At 46.9% G+C, this 23,111-nt stretch overlaps 1 protein-coding gene across 1 annotated transcript; it reads right to left on the bottom strand.

Moving 5' to 3' along the window:
* Positions 1-2,370: 2,370 nt before the first annotated feature.
* MVD (mevalonate diphosphate decarboxylase) lies at positions 2,371-21,898 on the bottom strand. Its single transcript, XM_040329366.1, has 11 exons — positions 21,813-21,898; positions 20,985-21,050; positions 19,675-19,745; positions 16,817-16,931; positions 16,549-16,695; positions 12,920-13,119; positions 12,739-12,813; positions 12,379-12,597; positions 9,766-9,881; positions 4,835-4,943; positions 2,371-2,673 (listed from the first exon to the last, which is right to left on the bottom strand). Exons 2-11 carry the CDS (start codon positions 21,034-21,036, stop codon positions 2,593-2,595), a joined length of 1,185 nt encoding a protein of 394 aa, XP_040185300.1. The 5' UTR covers positions 21,037-21,050; positions 21,813-21,898; the 3' UTR covers positions 2,371-2,592.
* Between the last annotated feature and the right edge of the window lie 1,213 nt (positions 21,899-23,111).

Here is a 23,111-nt window from a genome sequence, read left to right as displayed (position 1 = left end):
CCCAACCCTCCCATCCCCTTCCCTCCACAGACTTAACCTACTGCACCCCAATCCTCCCCTCCCGACTTCCATCTACTGCACCCCAACCCTCCCGTCCCCTTCTCTCCACAAACTTCACCTACTGCACCCCAACCCTCCCATCCCCTTCCCTCCACAGACTTCCATCTACTGCACCCCAACCCTCCCCTCCACAGACTTTAACTACTGCACCCCAACTCTCCCATCCCCTTCCCTCCACAGACTTAACCTACTGCACCCCAATCCTCCCATCCCCTTTCCTCCACAGACTTCACCTACTGCACCCCAACCCTCCCCTCCACAGACTTCACCTACAGCACCCCAACCTTCCCCTTCCACAGACTTCACCTACTGCACCCCAACCCTCCCCTCCACAGACTTCAACTACTGCACCCCAATCCTCCCATCCCCTTCCCTCCACATACTTCACCTACTGCACCCCAATCCCCTTGCCTCCACTGACTTTACCTACTGCACCCCAATCCTCCCCTCCCGACTTCCATCTACTGCACCCCAACCCTCCCGTCCCCTTCTCTCCACAAACTTCACCTACTGCACCCCAACCCTCCCATCCCCTTCCCTCCACAGACTTCCATCTACTGCACCCCAACCCTCCCCTCCACAGACTTTAACTACTGCACCCCAACTCTCCCATCCCCTTCCCTCCACAGACTTAACCTACTGCACCCCAATCCTCCCATCCCCTTTCCTCCACAGACTTCACCTACTGCACCCCAACCCTCCCCTTCACAGACTTCACCTACAGCACCCCAACCTTCCCCTTCCACAGACTTCACCTACTGCACCCCAACCCTCCCCTCCACAGACTTCAACTACTGCACCCCAATCCTCCCATCCCCTTCCCTCCACATACTTCACCTACTGCACCCCAATCCCCTTGCCTCCACTGACTTTACCTACTGCACCCCAACCCTCCCCTCCCTTCCATCTACTGCACCCCAATTCTCCCATCCCCTTCCCTCCACAGACTTCACCCACTGCACCCCAACCCTCCCCTTCCACAGACTTCCATCTACTGCACCCCAACCCTCCACAGACTTCACCTACTGCACCCCAACCCTCCCCTTCCACAGACTTCAACTACTGCACCCCAATCCTCCCATCCCCTTCCCTCCAAATACTTCACCTACTGCATCCCAACCCTCCCATCCCCTTCCCTCCACAAACTTCACCAACTGCACCCCAATCCTCCCATCCCCTCCCCCCACAGATCTCCATCTACTGCACCCCAATCCTCCCATCCCCCACAGATCTCCATCTACTGCAACCCAACCCTCCCCTCCACAGACCTCCATCTACTGCACCCCAATTCTCCCATCCCCTTCCCTCCACAGACTTCACCCACTGCACCCCAACCCTCCCATCCCCTCACAGACTTCCATCTACTGCACCCCAACCCTCCTGTCCCCTTCCCCCCACAGACTTCACCTACTGCACCCCAACCGTCCTGTCCCCTTCCCCCCCACAGACTTCACCTACTGCACCCCAATCCTCCCGTCCCCTTCCCCCCACAGACTTCACCTACTGCACCCCAACCCTCCCATCCACGAACTTCCATCTACTATACCCCAACCATCCCCTTCTCTCCACAGGCTTCACCTACTGCACCCCAATCCTCCCAACCCCCTTCACTCCACAGACTTCCATCTACTGCACCCCAACCCTCCCGCCCCCTTCCCTCCACAGGCTTTACCTACTGCACCCCAACCCTCCCGTCTTCTTCCCTCCACGACTGTCTATCTACTGTACCTCAACCCTCCACAGACTTCCATCTACTGTACCCCAACCCTCCTGTCCCCTTCCCTCCACAGCTATATACCCCAACTCATTTCCCTCCACTGCTATCCATATACTGTACCCTGACCTCTTTGTCCCCTTCCCTCTACAGCCCTCAATCTACTGTACCCCACCCTTTTCATCACCTTTCCCTCCACAGCCCTCAATCTACTGTACCCCAACTTTTTCATTTTTCTGTCCACCTACTGTACCCCGAAACCTCCATCACCTTCACTCGACAGCCATTCATCTATTGCACCCCAACCCCTCTGTCCCCTTCCCCCCACAACTGTTCATCTACTGTACCCCAACCCCCCCACAGCTGTTCATCTACTGTACCCCAACCCCTCCACGCCCTTCCCCCACAGCTGTTCATCTACTGTACCCCGACCCCTCCACACCCTTTCCCCCACAGTGGTTCATCTACTGTACCCCGACCCCTCCACAGACAACATTATGATTGATAGAGATCTGTAAATACATGACAAGGTGTCTGACATGCTGTATATGCGGGTTAGTGCAAATTTCGGACTTAAAATAAAATCCCAAACAAAATGGAAGGATTTGTTTTTTTATTTGCATAATAAACTGGGACTTGTACGAAAATTGGCCAATTACCATTGAGAAAATAAATATTTAGTGCTGGTCACACCCGTAATTAAAGTTCTTTATATGAAGACGATAGAAATTTCTCAGTGTTGACATAGCTGGGTAACCAGTAACAAAGGCGGCGGAACTTCTTGTGTATTAATAAAATGTCTTTTCGAAGGTTTCCTCCTAGGTGGAAGGTTTGGGCAGCCCGTCTGCTCCTAATAGATCCAGCGAGGGGTCCTGGGATTGCGCTGGGCCTGGTCCCGGCTGCAATGTCATGTAATCAAAATCCAAAAAGAGAAAAAAATAAAATAAAATCAGGAAATATATTTAGAACAAATTCATTTTAAATGGAATAAACTGTAAAATTTACCCCCCCCCCCCCCCCCATGAACATACATAATACAGAAATTTTTGGTAAGATTTACTAAAACTGGAACAATCTGGTGCCACTGTGCATGATAACCAATCAGCTTCTAACTTCAGCCTGTTCAATTATCCACTTTAGGTCCGCCCTATAGCAGCTTTTTTATTTTTTTATAATTTTTTTTTTTAAAACAAACAAAAAAAAAGGGTAGTGAAGGTAAAATGAAAAATCGATAGTATACACTTCTACTACCTATAGGAGTTTTACTGCTACAGGGCGACACCTGTGCGCAAGATCATGTATATATATATATATATACCTCCGGGTAGGGGGCACGCATGCACACTGCTGGTGCTCGCTTGCCAGCCGATCGGCGATGGAAAGGTACCCAATGTCCTCCGGTACCCGCCAATCATTAGGCTAAGAGTGAGAACTGCGATCTGCCTATGTAAACAAGGCAGATCGCTGTTCTGACAGGAGGGATGGGATAAAGTTTGTGTCCCTGCAAAGCAGGGAATAAATTCCATTTCTTTCCCTAGAAAAAGCATCACACACAGTATAGGAAAACACAGGCAAGGCAAACAGTTAACCCTTTGATCTCCCCTGATGTTTAACCCCTTCTCAGACAGTGACATTAGTACAGTGACAGTGTACATTTTCAGCGCTGATCACTGTATTAGTGTCACAAGTTCCAGGCAATGTGTCAGTATGTCCACCGCAATATCACAGCCCAGCTATAAGTCGCTGATCCCCACCATTACTAGTAAAAAAAAATAAAAAATAAAAAGAGAAAATAAATATCCCATAGATGGGCGCAAACGTGTGCGGGCGTAACGTATCTCATTTACGTTACGCCGCCGCAAGTTTTTCAGGCAAGTGCTTTATTCACAAAGCACTTGCCTGTAAAGTTGCGGCGGCGTATCGTAAATCACCCGGCGGAATTCAAATTCTGCGGGTAGGGGGCGCGTTTCATTTAAATGAAGCGCGTTCCCGCGCCAAACGAACTGTGCACGCGCCGTCCCCAAAATATCCCAGCATGCATTGCTCTAAATGACGTCGCAAGGACGTCATTGGTTTTGACGTGGACGTAAATTACGTCCAGCACCATTCACGGACGACTTACGCAAACAACGTAATTTTATACATTTTTGACGCGGGAACGACGGCCATACTTAACATTGACTGCGCCTCAGACCCAGGGGCAACTTTACGCCAGGAAAAGCCTAACATAAACGTTGTAACTTTACTGCGTCGGACACGCGTACGTTCGGGAATTCGCGTATCTAGCTAATTTGCATACTCAATGCGGATTTCGACGGAAACGCCACCTAGCGAGCCAAAAAAAAAAATGCAGTTAAGATCCGACGGCGTAAGAGACTTACGCCTGTCGGATCTAATGGATATCTATGCGTAACTGATTCTAAGAATCAGACGCATAGATACAACGGCGTATCTGGAGATGCGCCGTCGTATCTCTTTTGAGAATCTGGGCCTATAACTTTTGCGCAAACAATCAATATATGCTTTTTGGGATTTTTTACCAAAAGTATGTAGCAGAATGCATATTGGCCTAAATAATGAAGAACATTTTTTTTATTGGATGTGTTTTATAAAGTAAAACATTTTTTTTTTTCAAAATTGTTGGTCTTTATTTATAGTGCAAAAATGTAAAAAAATAAATAAATAAAAACACCAAAAGAAACCTCTATTTGTGTAAAAAAATGACATAAATTTAATTTGGGTACAGCATTGCGCAATTGCCAGTTAAAGTATTGCAGTATCGTATCGCAAAAAATGGCCTGGTCACGAATGGGGAGAGCGATGAAGTGATTAAGTGTTGACAATCAAACATGAAAGCTGATTGGTTGCTATGCACAGCTGCACCAGATTACATTTTAGTAAATCTCCCTCATTGTCTCCAATTTATAAACTGTATCAGTGACCCTTCAATCACACAGGGGATGTCTATCTCAGGAAACAAAGGAAATTGAGTTCCTTTATAAAGTGAATATTTTGTGGTGTTCTCTTTTATTTGCACAAATAATTGCGCTCTATTCTTACCCGTGTAACAATGACATAACGCACTCCTCCTGGGCACACGTCACCTTCGATGGTAGATGTCAGCTCCTGAGACAAGGGGGCGGGGCTCACTGGTAGACCTTTAATAAACCTAAATACACGACAACAAAAGATGAAAGATTTAATGACAGAAACACAATGAAATGTTTTATTTCCCACTATAGGCTTCACGTCACAAAACGTTACGCAAGAATAAGTATGGTTATTTTTAGGAATGTTATTGACATTTGTAAATCGTCATTGGGCCAAAAATAACTATTCACTTTCATTTAAACTAAGTATTCTTATCCCAGAGTTTTAGCTCGTTTTAAGCCTATGAGGGGTCATAATTTAATGGCAATAATCAGCCAAGGTAGATGATATGCCAGTGGTTCTTCTTCGCCCACAATGGTGAGATTTCCCCAATTAAATTGTGTCTCTGCTCCTCCCACAATGATGAGATTATCCTGCAGTAGTTTGTGTCTCTGCCCCTCCCACAATGATGACATTTCCTGCAGTAGTTTGTTTCTCTGCCCCTCCCACAATGGTGAGATTTCCTGCAGTAGTTTGTGTCTCTGCCCCTCCCACAATGGTGAGATTTCCCTGCAGTAGTTTGTGTCTCTGCCCCTCCCACAATGGTGAGATTTCCCTGCAGTAGTTTGTGTCTCTGCCCCTCCGAAAATGGTGAGATTTCCTGCAGTAGTTTGTGTCTCTGCCCCTCCCACAATGGTGAGATTTCCCTGCAGTAGTTTGTGTCTCTGCCCCTCCCACAATGGCGAGATTTCCTGCAGTAGTTTGTGTCTCTGCCCCTCCCACAATGATGAGATTCCCTGCAATAGTTTGTGTCTCTGCCCCTCCCACAATGGTGAGATTTCCTGCAGTAGTTTGTGTCTCTGCCCCTCCCACAATGGTGAGATTTCCCTGCAGTAGTTTGTGTCTCTGCCCCTCCCACAATGGTAAGATTTCCTGCAGTAGTTTGTGTCTCTGCCCCTCCCACAATGGCGAGATTTCCTGCAGTAGTTTGTGTCTCTGCCCCTCCCACAATGATGAGATTCCCTGCAATAGTTTGTGTCTCTGCCCCTCCCACTATGATGAGATTTTCTGCAGTAGTTTGTGTCTCTGCCCCTCCCACAATGGTGAGATTCCCTGCAGTAGTTTGTGTCTCTGCCCCTCCCACAATGGTGAGATTTCCTGCAGTAGTTTGTGTCTCTGCCCCTCCCACAATGGTGAGATTTCCTGCAGTAGTTTGTGTCTCTGCCCCTCCCACAATGGTGAGATTTCCCTGCAGTAGTTTGTGTCTCTGCCCCTCCCACAATGGCGAGATTTCCTGCAGTAGTTTGTGTCTCTGCCCCTCCCACAATGGCGAGATTTTCCTGCATTAGTTTGTGTCTCTGCCCCTCCCACAATGGCGAGATTTTCCTGCATTAGTTTGCGTCTCTGCCCCTCCCACTATGATGAGATTTCCTGCAGTAGTTTGTGTCTCTGCCCCTCCCACAATAGTGAGACCCCCCCAGTGGTTTGTGTCTCTGCTCCTCCCACAATGGTAAGATTTCCCTGCAGTAGATTGTGTCTCTGCCCCTCCCACAATGGGGAGATTTCCTGCAGTAGTTTGTGTCTCTGCCCCTCCCACAATGGTTGGGCTAAATTGTGAATCCCGATGGGGAGATCTCACTGCTGGCGTCTCTGGGGGGCAGAATATCACTCCAAGTGGAAACATCTCTACCTGGTGGGCACCATCTTCTGGATCTGATCTGTACCATGTATAAAGCACATATAGATAGCCAATAGATGATATTTATGTTGAATCATGTTTTGATATTTCATTGGAGGATGGAGAAGTGGGAGTGTTCCAGCCCTCTGCACCCATAGCACCTGATACAACATGGCAGATCACTCGATGATCTACAACTAGCGGCTCACCATCAGAGACACAGAACTGGATGGATCTGGCCGGCTGCATCTCCTACTGTGAATTCCTGACATAGTGAGCACAGTAGGAGAAGATTTCACGCTTCTGTGAATTCAATTTACGCAAACTGTGTACAAAAAACACACGTGTATGAGCGCCGGATCTATATGTGGCCCAATGTGTGAGAATGTTTCCTTGTGCCCTGGGACCTCTTATAGACCAGCATGGTCACCGTGGTGCCATTTCCCCCCGATTTATCAGTGCCATTGTCATTTTATGGTAAAGGCCATGGATTGGATTTGGATGCTGTTCATTTTTGGTAATAAAGTTATAGGGGCAGATCCACGAAGAAGTTACGGCGGCGTATCTATTGATACGCCGCGTAACTTCTATTTTACGACGGCGTATCTTTGTTTTGTATCCACAAAACAAGATACGCCTGAAGCTGGGCTAGATCCGACTGGCGTACGTCTTAGTACGCCGTCAGATCTAAGGTGCATATTTACGCTGGCCGATTGGTGGCGCTTCTGTCGAATTCCGCGTTGAGTATGCAAATTAGCTAGATACGCAAATCCACAAACGTACTTCCGGCGCTTTTTTTTAACGTTGTTTCCGTAAGGCTTTTTTCGGCATATAGTTACCCCTGCTATATGAGGCGTACTTAATGTTAAGTATGGCCGTCGTTCCCGCGTCGAATTTTGAATTTTTTACGTCGTTTGCCTAAGTCGTTCGTGAATAGGGCTTTGCGTAGAATGACGTTCACGTCGTAAGCAATGGCTTGTTGCGGGTTCATTTCGAGCATGCGCACTGGGATACCCCCACGGACGGCGCAGTCGCCATAAAAAAAAAAAAAACGTCATTTACGTCGGGTCAAGACGTATTAACATAAAACACGCCCCCATCACATCCATTTGAATTGCGCGCCCTTACGCCGCCAAAGTTACACTACGCCGCCGTAACTTACGGCGCAAATTCTTTCAGGATAAGGAAAATGGGCTGTAAGTTACGGCGGCGTAGTGCATCAGAGATACGCTACGCCGGACGCAACAATGCGCTCAGGTACGTGGATCTGGCCCATAGTCATTTTGGGGCCATTATGTGTATGGTAAAATCATTATTAGCTCTCGGAACGTCATTGCCCGGAGTATATTATATGCACTTCAAAAATCCTCTTCTTTATTCCAAATTAAACTTCAGATGCCGAACATTTTCATCAGGAGCGTCTGGGCTTAAACAAAACGGCAGCCATGTTTAGATTGTGTCTTATGTACCTCACTGGATCTGCAGAGAGTATTTTAACAATTTGAAGATTCCAACCTGCTTCTGTTCTGGAGAGAATATAGAGCACCTTAATTTTATGCTCGGCAGAGAGAAAAAAAATGAGGATGTGGTCATTAGCTTAGTAGATCTGTATTTTGCAGAATGTTTAGGTGACACCCAGTATTGGCTAAGATGTTAGCTTTCGAAAGACGTTAGCTATCTTGCCTGAATTCAATGTGTTTCGAAAACGTTCGTCTTTATTCACTTGAGTTTGGCAATATTGGGTGTCACAAACCCCCAACTTCCTGAACTGATCAATGACTAACAAAGTACCATCCTCCATTACTACTGCAAGTTCTGCTTTTGGGAACTACAAATCCCATCATCCTCCAGGGCTCTCCTGCAGGCTGAATAGGAATACTAATAATGAAATGAAGAGAAAATGCTTTTTACAGCTTGCCAAACAGTGCTGGTCAGTCACTTCAACCACCTGCCCATTTCCCTCACTGATGACTCCATCAGTGCAGCAGCATTAGCTTTGAAACAGGAATTTAGGTGCAGAAAATCCCCAGAAGAATTGTAGTACCTTGGTCTGCCCAAAGAGGGTGCTGTAGAGATCGAAGTACCTTGGTCTTCCCATAGTGGGCAATGTAGAGATTGCAGTGCCGTGATCTGCCCATAATGGGCTGTGTAAAGACTGCAGTATATTGGTCTGCCCATAGCAGGCAATGTAGAGAATGCATTGCCTTGGTCTGCTCATAGTGGGCCATGTAGAGATTGCAGTACCTTGGTCTGCCTATAGAGGGTACTGTAGAGATCGAAGTACCTTGGTCTGCCCATAGTGGGCAATGTAGAGATTGCCAATTATGGGCAGACCAAGGCAGTGCAATGTAAAGACTGCAGTACCTTTGTCTGCCCATAATGGGCTGTGTAAAGACTGCAGTATATTGGTCTGCCCATAGCAGGCAATGTAGAGAATGCATTGCCTTGGTCTGCTCATAGTGGGCCATGTAGAGATTGCAGTACCTTGGTCTGCCTATAGAGGGTACTGTAGAGATCGAAGTACCTTGGTCTACCCATAGTGGGCAATGTAGAGATTGCCAATTATGGGCAGACCAAGGCAGTGCAATGTAAAGACTGCAGTACCTCGGTCTGCCCATAATGGGAAATGTAGAGACTGCAGTACCTCGGTCTGCCCATAATGGGAAATGTAGAGACTGCAGTACCTCGGTCGGCCCATAATGGGAAATGTAGAGACTGCAGTACCTCGGTCTGCCCATAATTGGCAATGTAAAGACTGAAGTATCTCGGTCTGTCCATAATAGGCAATGTAGAGACTGCAGTATCTCCGTCTGCCCATAGTGGGCAATGTAGAGAATGCATTGCCTTTTTCTGCTCATGGTGGTAAAGCAAAGATTGCAGTACCTTGGCCTGCCCATAGTGGGCAATGTAGAGACTGCAGTACCTTGGTCTGCCCATAGTGGATGTTGTAGCAGTGGACCAGGCTGATTATTTATGGAGAAACCTGGTCAGTCTTGGCAACACTTCAACCATATGTCCATTTGCCTCACTGATGACTCCAGTGCAGCAACAAGAACTTAGAAACAGGAATTTAGGTGGAGAAAATCCCTAGAAGAATTAGGTAAAGAACACTCTAAGCATTTTAGACAGAGATCAAGTCAACCCAAGACGGATCACTGATGCACACCGAAGCTCACATGGCGGGAAGGAGGGTGGTTATAATGTGAAGGAATAATAAACTTACGGGTCTCCATTAGAGGCCGGAGGGAAGGAACGCTTCACGACTTCCACAAACTCGTTGACAGTTGGTTCCAACATGAAGATGACGGCGTTGGGACCTGCATCAAAACTGTATGCAACCTGCAGGAGAGGAGGAGAGTGACGAGAGACAGAAGAAAAAAAGATTGTATCAAAGGCAGCAGAAGTTCAAGTGAATGCGAAAAAAAGTAAGCAAGAGCAAAAGAGAGCATGCAACATGAGTACAGAGCAAGCACGTGAGAGCAAGCAAAAGAGTGAGCGAGTGAAAGCAAATGAGAGAGTACTGTGCAGTACCTTTGATCTGCCCATAGTGGGCAAAACATTGATTGCAGTACCCTATCTGCCCATAGCAGGCGCTGGTATGTTCCATAGTGTGTAATGTAGAGATTGCAGCACCTTTGTCTGCCCATAGTGGGTGTTGTAAACATTGCAGTACTTTGTGCTACCTTGGTCTTCCTATAGTAATTTACAGTTTGCAGTACCTTGGTCTGCCCACAGTGTGCATTGTAGATATTGCAGTATCTTGATCTTACCATAGTAGAGATTGCAGTACCATGGTCTGCCCTTAGCTGACATTCTAGAAATTGCATTACTTTGGTCTGCCCATAGTGAGCATTATAGAATTTGCGGTGCCCTGATCTTCCTATAGTGGGCAATGTACAGTTTGCAGTACCTTGATCCACCCACAGTGTGCATTGCAGAAATTGCAGTACCTAGGACTGCCCATAGTGGTCACTGTAGAGATTGCAGTATTTTGATCTTCCTATAGCAGGCAATATAGAGATTACAGTACATTGGTCTGCCGATAGTGGGCATTGTAGAGTTTGTGGCACTTTGGTCTGCTGATAGTGGGCATTGTACAGTTTGCAGTACCTTAGTCTGCTCATAGTGGGCAATGTAGAGATTGCAGTACCTAGCTCTGCCCATAGTAGGGAATGCAGTGTTTTGGTCTGCCCATAGCGGGTGCTGTAGAGGTTGCAGTATCTTGATCTTCCCATAGCAGGCAATATAGAGATTACAGTAACTTGGTCTGCCCATAGTGGTCATTGTAGAGTTTGTGGCACTTTGGTCTGCTTATAGTGGGCATTGTACAGTTTGCAGTACCTTAGTCTGCTCATAGTGGGCAATGTAGAGATTGCAGTACCTAGCTCTGCCCATAGTAGTCGCTATAGTGGTCTTGGTCTGATCATAATGGGCAATGTAGAGAATGCAGTGTTTTGGTCTGCCCATAGCGGGTGCTGTAGAGGTTGCAGTATCTTGATCTTCCCATAGCAGGCAATATAGAGATTACAGTACCTTGGTCTGCCCATAGTGGTCATTGTAGAGTTTGTGGCACTTTGGTCTGCTAATAGTGGGCAATGTACAGTTTGCAGTACCTTAGTCTGCTCATGGTGGGCATTGTAGAGATTGCAGTACCTAGCTCTGCCCATAGTAGTCGCTATAGTGGTCTTGGTCTGCCCATAGTGGTCAATGTAGAGAATGCAGTGTTTTGGTCTGCCCATAGTGGTCAATGTAGAGAATGCAGTGTTTTGGTCTGCCCATAATGGGCAATGTAGAGAATGCAGTGTTTTGGTCTGCCCATAGTGGTCAATGTAGCGAATGCAGTGTTTTGGTCTGCCCATAGTGGTCAATGTAGAGAATGCAGTGTTTTGGTCTGCCCATAATGGTCAATGTAGAGAATGCAGTGTTTTGGTCTGCCCATAGTGGTCAATGTAGAGAATGCAGTGTTTTGGTCTGCCCATAGTGGTCAATGTAGAGAATGCAGTGTTTTGGTCTGCCCATAGTGGTCAATGTAGAGAATGCAGTGTTTTGGTCTGCCCATAGTGGTCAATGTAGAGAATGCAGTGTTTTGGTCTGCCCATAGTGGTCAATGTAGAGAATGCAGTGTTTTGGTCTGCTCATAGTGGTCAATGTAGAGAATGCAGTGTTTTGGTCTGCCCATAGTGGTCAATGTAGAGAATGCAGTGTTTTGGTCTGCCCATAGTGGTCAATGTAGAGAATGCAGTGTTTTGGTCTGCCCATAGTGGTCAATGTAGAGAATGCAGTGTTTTGGTCTGCCCATAGTGGTCATTGTAGAGAATGCAGTGTTTTGGTCTGCCCATAGTGGTCAATGTAGAGAATGCAGTGTTTTGGTCTGCCCATAGTGGTCAATGTAGAGAATGCAGTGTTTTGGTCTGCCCATAGTGGTCAATGTAGAGAATGCAGTGTTTTGGTCTCCCCATAGTGGTCAATGTAGAGAATGCAGTGTTTTGGTCTGCCCATAGTGGTCAATGTAGAGAATGCAGTGTTTTGGTCTGCCCATAGTGGTCAATGTAGAGAATGCAGTGTTTTGGTCTGCCCATAGTGGTCATTGTAGAGAATGCAGTGTTTTGGTCTGCCCATAGTGGTCAATGCAGTGTTTTGGTCTGCCCATAGCAGGTGCTGCAGAGTTTGCAGTACCTTGGTCTGCCCATAGTGGTCATTGTAGAGAATGCAGTGTTTTGGTCTGCCCATAGCAGGTGCTGTAGAGGTTGCAGTACCTTGGTCTGCCCATAGTGGTCAATGTAGAGAATGCAGTGTCTTGGTCTGCCCATAGCAGGTGCTGTAGAGGTTGCAGTACCTTGGTCTGTCCATAGTGGGTGTTGTAGCGGTGGACAAGGCTGATGATTTGCTGTGACACCTGGTTCAGGTAGAAGATTGGGGGGAAGGTGTCCAGGCACGTAGCGTGGAACTGATTGCTGTCCTTCATCGTTAGCTGCCCGAAGCTTTCAAAATCCTTTTTCCTGATCGACTCGATCATCTCGGTCATTCTTCCCGACACCGACGACTCCGCCCGAAACTGAAACAGACAATTGGTGATTATGCAGCACTCTCCACCATCTGAACATCTAGATTTAGGTATTTTAGTGCATGTCTGGTAATGCGGATAATGAGGCACTGATTAAATTTGGTCACCCTGTCATGTGACCGCGGACCCTACCTTCAGTAACGGGCTGGTCTCCACACTGGTCTGCATTCCAGCTGTGCTGCCAACATGCTTCTTCTCTGCGCTGGCCTGAAACATGGAACCAGATCGAACGTTCATTATATCTAAACCATGATGTCTTGTCTCCATACAGCAGGGGGCGCCATCACAGGCTGGGGGATTGCTCTGCCCTTACCACCAGGATGAGGATGCGAAGTTCTGGCCAGTGAGTCTCCACCTCCACCTGCTGTGCCAGACTGTCTTTACCGTCTTCCCGATCCCCCATCAGCCATTGGACGAAGCCTCCGTACATACTCCTGCAGGCGCTACCAGAACCCTGCCGGGCGATCTCGGACAGCTCGCCCTCCACACCGTACAGCTTGGCTAGGGAGTAGACTGAGAGGCAGGAAACAATGTATCAGCATGACAATCAGGACCGCAATCCAACAATTTACACAATCACATCCAACCAATACCACCTCCCCAATCATCATATAGGAGACGTGGAACAATCCGTCCTTATTTCAAGTGTATGTCTTTTTTTTTGTTTTTTGTTTTTTACACACTGTGACCAGAGTAATAAAGTGTTACCATAGTAACATTGTACTACTCTGGGGAAGTGATCAGGATTTTTTTTTTTTTTTACATATGATGATCGTTTATACCAGTGAATTTCATTGCTATAAAGCAACCATTTTTACTAAATGAAACCGATTCAGGAGTGTTTAGCTATGATTAGCCACAGCTAATCACATGGTACAGATGGGCTGCGATTGACCCTGTCTGTACCATGTAATCACTGTGACCAATCACAGCTAGCAGCACAATTGTATACAATGGATGGCATGAAAGGAAGCCATCCATTTTTTACAATTGTCATGGGATTGGTTGAGCCGGTACACTGAGCAGTCATCGGTGACAGATTGCGCAATCCGGGAGGATGTCATGTGATGTCCACCCCGATCGACAAATGTCCCGCCTATTGACAATAGGCTGGGCAGGAAGTGTTTAACCACGACTTTATATGACTTTATACGGCCGCAGTGTGGATCTTAATTGCCGGGAGGCCATCTATATACGGCCTCCAGCCACTGGGGGGCGCGCGAGTGCCCACCGCATCACTGAGATGCCGATGCGCGTGTCTGGCAGCCGTGATGTCGGCCAGGCACCCGCGATCGGCGGTTACAGAGACAAGGACGTAGATCTGTGTGTGTAAACACACAGATCCATGTTCTGTCAGGGAGAGAGGAGACCGATCTGTGTCCCTTGTACATAGGGACACAGATCGGTCACCTCCCCCAGTCAGTCCCCTTCCCCCACAGTTAGAAACACTATGCAGGGCACACACTTAACTCCTTCAATGCCAGTCACATTTATACAGTAATTAGTGCATATTTATAGCACTGATCGCAGTATAAATGTGAATGGTGCCAAAAATGTGTCAAAAGTGTCCGCCATAATGCCGCATTGCCGATAAAAATCGCAGATCGCCGCCATCACTAGTAAAATAAAAAATAATAAAAAATAATAATTCTGTCCCCTATTTTGTAGGCGCTATAACTTTTGCGCAAACCAGTCACTTATTGCAATTTTTTAAATTTATTTTTTACCAAAAATATGTAGAATACCGTATTTATCGGCGTATACCGCGCACTATTTTGCCCTGAAAATCAGGGCAAAATCGTGGGTGCGCGATATACGCCGATACCCGCTTTCCCGCCACGAGTTTGAATACTGCGCCGGCATATACCGAGTGCAGTACACTCGTGAATCTTCGGGCAGTCTCGGCGCCTCTCGCACTGACGTCCTGAACGTACAGGACGTCAGCGCGACAGTTGCCGAGCCTGCCCGAAGATTCACGAGTGTACTGCGCTCGGTATATGCCGGCGCAGTATTCAAACTCGTGGCGGGAAACGAGCGGGGAGGACGCCGGAGAAGGACGCCGGACCCACCGAAGAGGACCCCCGACCCGCCGAAGAGGACCCCCGACCCGCCGAAGACGGACACCCGATGCCGCAGAAGGCCGCCGGACCCGACGAGGCCGCCGATGGACGCCGCGCAAGACACCAAAACTGTAAGTACAAAAAAACAAAAAAACTTTTTTCCCACAGGATTGGGGGCCACTTTAGGGGTGCGCGGTATACGCGGGAGCGTGTTATACCGCGATAAATACGGTAATACGTATCGGCCTAACCTGAGAAAAAAAAAAAAAAAAAAATTTAAAAAAATTGGGCTATTTATTATAGCAACAAGTAAAAAATAGATTTTTTTTTCAAAATTGTCGCTATTTTTTTGTTTATAGCGCAAAAAATAAAAAAAACGCAGAGGTGATCAAATACCACCAAAAGAAAGCTCTACTTGTGGGGAAAAAAGGACGTCAATTTTGTTTGGGAGCCACGTCGCACGACCGCGCAATTGTCAGTTAAAGCGACGCAGTGCCGGAAGCTGAAATTTCACCTGGGCAGGAGGGGGGTATATGTACCCAGTAAGCAAGTGGTTAAGGGGTGTATTATAAAACATCCATACCGCTTTCATCCAGGGATATCACTCGTACATTTGTTCCGTGAGAATGGGGCAAAAATCAAATGTTCTCTTCTGGTCAAATGTTCTTTAAAAATTATGGACAGCAGTAAAGACAGGTTCATGTAGAACAAACAGGGAGTATAGCACATTATGACCACTAGATGGAGCCGAGGAGCACTGGAAATAAATACATCTTAGTGAGAAGAGATGCAGTGCAAAATCTGGTGCAGCTCTGCATAGAAACCAATCAGCTTCTAGGTTTTTGTCAAAGCTTAATTGAACAAGCTGAAGTTAGGAGTGGATTGGTTACCATGCAGAGCTGCACCAGATTCTAACTACACCAATTTTAGTAAATCTCCCCCAACGCAACAATTCTAGAGAACCCTGGAGGGAATTAGGAAGTGAATGTAACGGATGCTACTACGGGATCTCCCACTGCTTCCAACGTCCTCTAGAGTTGTTACATTGTACCTCTTATGTATACATTTTCTCTGATCTTCAGCTCCATCTGGTGGTCATGATGCAATATTTTCCTGATTCACTTCACGTTTGATATAAATTAACCTATATTTACTTCTGTCCATAATATTCTTTCTTCCAGAAGGGAAAATAGCCTAAGAACATTGGATTCACAACAGCTGGTTAGTTCACACAGAACAGATGTGCCTACCCTGGACGGATGGTCTCTTCCTCCCTACTGTAGATCACTGTGGATCATGTGACCACTGTGATTGGCTGTCACAGGGGTCACATGATCGAGAGCTGGTCCAGCCATCGATTGATCATTAGACGAGACTGAGGCTGCATTCACACCTAGGCGTACAAAATCGCAGAGTTTTGTCCCGCGAATTGCGGCGACAAATTGCGGCGTTTTGTACCGCGATTTGCGGTGACAAAACGCCGCGATTGTGAATGCAGCCTGGATCCTGGAGGGATGATTTAACATGCACCTCTATGGAGATGGTTTACATCTCCTATGCCGAACGCCGAAAGCCGCCTGAAAAAAAGGTCCGGGACTTGTTTTCAGGCGGCAGGCGTACGGCGTTCGGCGTGGAGATGTGAACCATCTCCATAGAGGTGCATTTGAAATCATCCCTCCAGCGTCTCGGGGATGCAGCGGCGTCGCACTACAGGCGTATATACGCCTAGGTGTGAACGGGGGCTGAGAGTTGTCTTTGACGGCTCGGTCTCAGTGCTAGCGCACTCTCAGCACAGGACCATTGGCTAACCAGTGACGTATATGTGCGGTTTGTGGGCGTTCATGATTTTCCGCCTCCATGTAGCGCCATCCCCTTCTCTTACCCAGACAGGCGTATCCCGCGGCAGAGGACGCCAGCCCGGCGGCGGTGGGGAAATTGTTGATGGAACAGATGTGGACTTTGTCATTGAGGATCCTGGAGACGCCATCTTCACTGCCGCTGCTCCGCCTCTTCCTCGCCAGACGGCGGACTGGAGGAGGCCAATGGAGAAGAAGATCACATTGAGTGCGATTGGAGGACGCAATGAATTAATAAACATTTGGGTGAATGGTATCGAGTTAAAGAGGAACTCCGCAGGCAGGATCACTCACTTTCTCGCAGGCAGGACTGCAGGCGCGGGTGATTAATGTCGTCTTCCTTTCCGTTCAGCCAAATCCGGTCCTGGGTGAACTCGCGGCTGGCCGCAATGCTGGTCGTCGTCTTTAACTGAAACATTTAAAAGGGAAAACAATTCTGCCATTAGGATGGATAAAATGAAGCGGCGGAGTCAGGATACTGAGTAAACCAGCTGACCAATGAGCTGCCAGCTGCTGCAGTGTCTGCTCTGATTGGCTGGTAAATAATACAGATTGGAACAGAAGTCACGCTCTGTGTACCGCCAATAAAAGGTGTGTGCAATGTATTATGGGATGTGGGGGAGTGTTTATCTCAGAGTTCCTGCAAAGTAGAGATTAGGAGCCTGAACTCTCCCCGGATTCCAGAACCCCCAAAACGTGCCGGGGGGGGGGGGGTTTGAGTATAATGAGGCAATGCTTCCTAATGTACTATAGGTGCCCCTATCATACACCATAGACCCTACACCCAACTATACACCATACCATACACTGTACACCCCACTATACACCACACCATATCATACACCATACCCTACACCCCACTACACACCATAGACCCTACCATACACCACACTATACACCCTACCATACAACATAACATACATCCTACCATACACCACATCATACCATACACCATATACTAGGAATCGACCGATATCATTTTTTCAGTGCCAATACGATACTAATATTTCGGCCACCTCTCCTGCCAATATTATTTGCCGATATTTTGTACATTTAACATTTTTACACTGTCCTTTTACATTTTTTTTGTTTTTTTATCACTGTTATTGCTGTCACAAGGAATGTAAACATCCCCTGTGACAGTAATAGGCAGTGACAGGTACTCTTTATGGAGGGATCGGGGGTCTATAAGACCCCAAACCCCTCCTCTGCACTTGAAAGTATTCCAAACGTTGAGATCTGCATTTTACTTTATTTTTTTTTAACAGGCGCATTTAAAATGGGAAGTGATGATATGACATCGGTTCCAGGTTACTATAGCCGAGACCCCAATAAAGCATCGGCCTTGCTCGGGTCTTCGGCCAGCCAGCAGACACGCTGGCTGGTTGCTTGGGCCTCCCGGTGGAACGTGAGAACCCGGGCGAGCGGCAGGAGGGGGGGTTGTCCCCTCCTGCTGCTTGTAATAACAGCCAAGTGGCTGCTAAGCTGCATTGGTTTTTATTGCAATAAAGCTGACCGTCTGCTCTAAAGAACGGTACCGAGGGAGATGCCTGCAGCTGCAATATCGGTCAGTTTTTTGATACTTCTGAAAAAGTGACTATCGGCCGCCGATAATTGGTCAATCCTTAGCATATACCCTATACCACACCATGCACCATATGCCCTACCACCCATCCATCATACACCCTACCATCCATCATACACCCTACCATCCATCCATCATACACCCTACCACCCATCCATCATACACCATACCACCCATTCATCATACACCCTACCATCCATCATACACCATACCACCCATTCATCATACACCTTACCATCCATCATACACCCTACCATCCATCCATCATACACCCTACCACCCATCCATCATACACCCTACCATCCATCCATCATACACCCTACCATCCATCCATCATACACCCTACCATCCATCCATCATACACCCTACCATCCTTCCATCATACACCCTACCATCCTTCCATCATACACCCTACCACCCATCCATCATACACCCTACCATCCATCCATCATACACCCTACCATCCATCCATCATACACCCTACCATCCATCCATCATACACCCTACCATCCATCCATCATACACCCTACCATCCTTCCATCATACACCCTACCATCCATCCATCATACACCCTACCATCCTTCCATCATACACCCTACCATCCATCATACACCCTACCATCCATCATACACCCTACCATCCATCATACACCCTACCACCCATCATACACCCTACCACCCATCATACACCCTACCACCCATCCATCATACACCCTACCATCCATCATACACCCTACCATCCATCCATCATACACCCTACCATCCATCATACACCCTACCATCCATCCATCATACACCCTACCATCCTTCCATCATACACCCTACCATCCATCCATCATACACCCTACCATCCATCATACACCCTACCATCCATCATACACCCTACCATCCATCCATCATACACCCTACCATCCTTCCATCATACACCCTACCATCCATCCATCATACACCCTACCATCCATCATACACCCTACCATCCATCCATCATACACCCTACCATCCTTCCATCATACACCCTACCATCCTTCCATCATACACCCTACCATCCATCCATCATACACCCTACCATCCATCATACACCCTATCATCCTTCCATCATACACCCTACCATCCTTCCATCATACACCCTACCATCCATCCATCATACACCCTACCATCCTTCCATCATACACCCTACCATCCATCATACACCCTACCATCCATCATACACCCTATCATCCATCATACACCCTACCACCCATCATACACCCTACCACCCATCCATCATACACCCTACCATCCATCATACACCCTACCATCCATCCATCATACACCCTACCATCCATCATACACCCTACCATCCATCATACACCCTACCATCCATCCATCATACACCCTACCATCATACACCCTACCATCCATCCATCATACACCCTACCATCCATCCATCATACACCCTACCATCCATCCATCATACACCCTACCATCCATTCATCATACACCCTTCCATCCATCGTACACCCTACCATCCATCATACACCCTACCATCCATTACCCAATGACAGGTTCTCTGTATGAAGACCACAGACCTGATCCTGGTGCAGGGTGACGCTGAGAGAAGAGTTGATGGGGAGGATGAGCTCCTCGTTCCGCTTCCCCCCTGGAACACAAATTCAATGTAAAGATTAATTATACAGGAGTAGCCCTTGAAGACCAGCAGAGCGCTGTAACCCATAGCAACCCCATCCCACCATCAGATCACCCAACAATGAATTCTGACTGGTTGGAACTGACTCCACCTCAGCAGTGTTTCTCTAAAGTATTGGTCATTTTGTTGGAGAATCTGAATCTTTTCTGGAAACACCTGATGTGGAGCCTGTGATTCTGCAAGTCAGGAATTCCCAAATCTATCAGTCTTTCTACAGTCTATGTACACCTCCTGACCAATCACAAGGAGAGTTTTCAAACCCCCTACTATCCCCGCCAGCCCCCAAAAATGAGGGGCAAGGGAAGGGCACAGATCAGCATAAGAAAGAGGCAGAGGGGAGAGCTGCATTCCCATGCTGACTGAGGCACTGTGAAGGGCCTGCGGGATCAGGGAGAATGCCCATTATATAATTATTATTATTATTATATTATATATATATATAGTCATGGGCGTCCGCTGAACTTTTTTCAGGGGGGAGGGGGTCATTTTAAGGTCATCCATGGTCGGTCCCTTTTTGACTCAGGGACACTGTGCCAGTTAAGAGGAGAATATTATATATATATTATATATTGCAATTTGCTGCTTGTAAAGTTGGACAGCTGAGCTATTGCTGGAAAAATATGTGTGTGTGTGTAACAGTGTATGCGGCACTGCTGCTGTTACCTGTGGTTCTTCAGCGATCGATCATAGGCCCAAGGCAGGCACTGGCAGCGTACTCTCTCATCTTGACCACTGCACGCCACGCACCTGTGGGAGGAGCTTGCGCCACGCCGGCCAGACCGGCATAGCAATTGCATACATTTACACAGGCAGGCAGGCTGAGGCAGCCAATCACGGAACAGAACAGCCTAAATGTTAAGCAGAGGCCCGAGCGGCAGAGCCAATCCGATGCTCGGGCCGCGGGTGAGGAGGGAGGGACAGATGTCTGTGTCTGTAAGTATCGTGGTGATTATGTCGGAACAGACTGAGAGCAGCCCCAGCCCCCAGGCCAGCAGCAGATTTAGAAAAAAAAGTCCACGGCTGCCGCAGAGGCGGCCGTGGCGGCCATTGCAACACAGAGGGCAAGTCAAGTGTCTTCTCTTACGATTTCAGGGGGGGGGGGAATTGCCCCCCCTTGCCCTATGGAGCAGACACCCATGTATATAGTGATTCGATGACATCATACAATCTATCCTGACTCCACCTACTCACAGTATTTGATGACGGCGATGTTTACGGGCGCTGTGCATGTCACCTTCCTCATTTTTAGCCGAGATGCTGAAAGAGAAGACAAGGAGAAAAGGGTGTCTGAGAATGGCAATTTGAGAAGAGTGCAGAATGGAGGAACATTGGAAATAATCGATGGATCGTATATATATATATATATATATATATATATATATATATACACACACACACACCATCATATACATTACATGGACAATATATAATGTACAAATGAACACGGAATAGATTTCAGGTTTAATGAGAGATCCACGCATGGATCCCTTACCATATACCGATCAATGACATCATACATAGACAGATCACATTGTATACCGATCAATGACATCATACATAGACAGATCACATTGTATACCGATCAATGACATCATACATAGACAGATCACATTGTATACCGATCAATGACATCATACATAGACAGCATCCCTTACCATATACCGATCAATGACATCATACATAGACAGATCACACCGTATACTGTACACAGTGCACCCCATACATTGTACAACCTGATCACTAATACATAGAGAAATGTATATATAAGATACATTGTATCAGTATAAGTTATCACAATAATATATACAATGTATCAGTTCTATATATATATATTATACAATGTACAGAGCACCCATACTGTGCCACCTGACCAGTACTACATATATAAATGACACCCCAGAATGATAAATATATCAGTATATCATACATGTATATATATAGTATAGTATCAGTATATAGTATAGATATTATATTAGTTCTATATAGGATACACATACTATATCAGTGTAGATCTCTCACCTCTCTCTGTATCTCTCCTGCCTCCACTCGCTCACCGCTCACCTCCTATCCTGAGCCCGCCCCCGTCATATTCTGTACAGCCAGCAGTAGCCAATCCCCGCTCACACCGCGCCTTCTTCCCGCCCTCACCTCACATGATCACCCAATAGAGATCATCGGAAGATTGAAGCATGATAGGAACCAAACCCTCCCGGAACCCGGAGATGGAGGAGAATGCCGATCGGCGAGGTTTCACTGATACACAACTCCCTCCATATATAAAGGGGGAAGAAAGTACAGGGTGCACATATTAGTGTTTGTAGATGAGAATTTAGCTGCTGGGAGATTAAATGCGCTCTATACTGTCTATAGCACTGACATATACCATAGTGCTGTACAGAGAGCACTGAGCCAGTCACAGTCTCTGCACCAGAGGAGCTTACACTCTAATGTCCCCCCACAGTCACACATTATTAATATACATTTATATAGCTCTGACATATTCTGCAGTGCTGTACAGAGAACATTGAGACAGTCACATCAGTCTCTGCACCAGAGGAGCTTACACTCTAATTTCCCCCACAGTCACACATTATTAATATTAGGGTTGTCCCGATACCACTTTTTTGAGACCGAGTACAAGTACCGATACTTTTTTTCAAGTACTCGCCGATACCGAATACCGATACTTTTTTTAATGTCATGTGACAGTGGCAGTATTTATTTATTTTTTTTCACTTTTTTTTTTTTACTATTTTTTTTTTTTACAGTGATTTTTATTTATTTATTTATTTATTTTATTGTCAGTGTGTTTTTTTTTATTTATTTTTTTACATTTTTATTTATTTTTTAATATTTATTGCAATTTTTTTTTTTTTTTTTAATCAGCCCTGTAGGGGGTCTTTGGTGAGATATCAGGGGTCTTAACAGACCTCTGGCATCTCCCCTTTAAGACAGAGAAAGGGACCAAGGACACAGATTCCCCTGTCCCTTTCTCAGCAGCCTCAGCTGAAATGAATGGAGGGAAGCTCCTCCATTCATAAACTGAAGCATCGTAAACACAGGAGGTTACGATGCTCAGTTATATGAATGGACAGAGTCGGTGATCACCGACTCTGTTCATTCAGAAATGGTAGGAGCCGGGTAGGAGCCGGGCTTACCTCCGCTCTCCCCCCTGACAGATTGAGGGGGGAGAGCGGCACGGACGCGGGGGGGGAATGCAGAGAGAACTGCACGGACGGACGAAGAGAGATCTGGACGGGGGGGGGGGGGAGGAAAGAACTGCACGGGTGGACGAGGAGAGAGATCTGGACGGGGGGG

This window comes from Rana temporaria, chromosome 11 (assembly GCF_905171775.1).
Source record: "Rana temporaria chromosome 11, aRanTem1.1, whole genome shotgun sequence".
In the NCBI taxonomy this organism is placed as follows: domain Eukaryota; kingdom Metazoa; phylum Chordata; class Amphibia; order Anura; family Ranidae; genus Rana; species Rana temporaria.
This window is presented reverse-complemented; position numbering and strand designations above follow the sequence as displayed.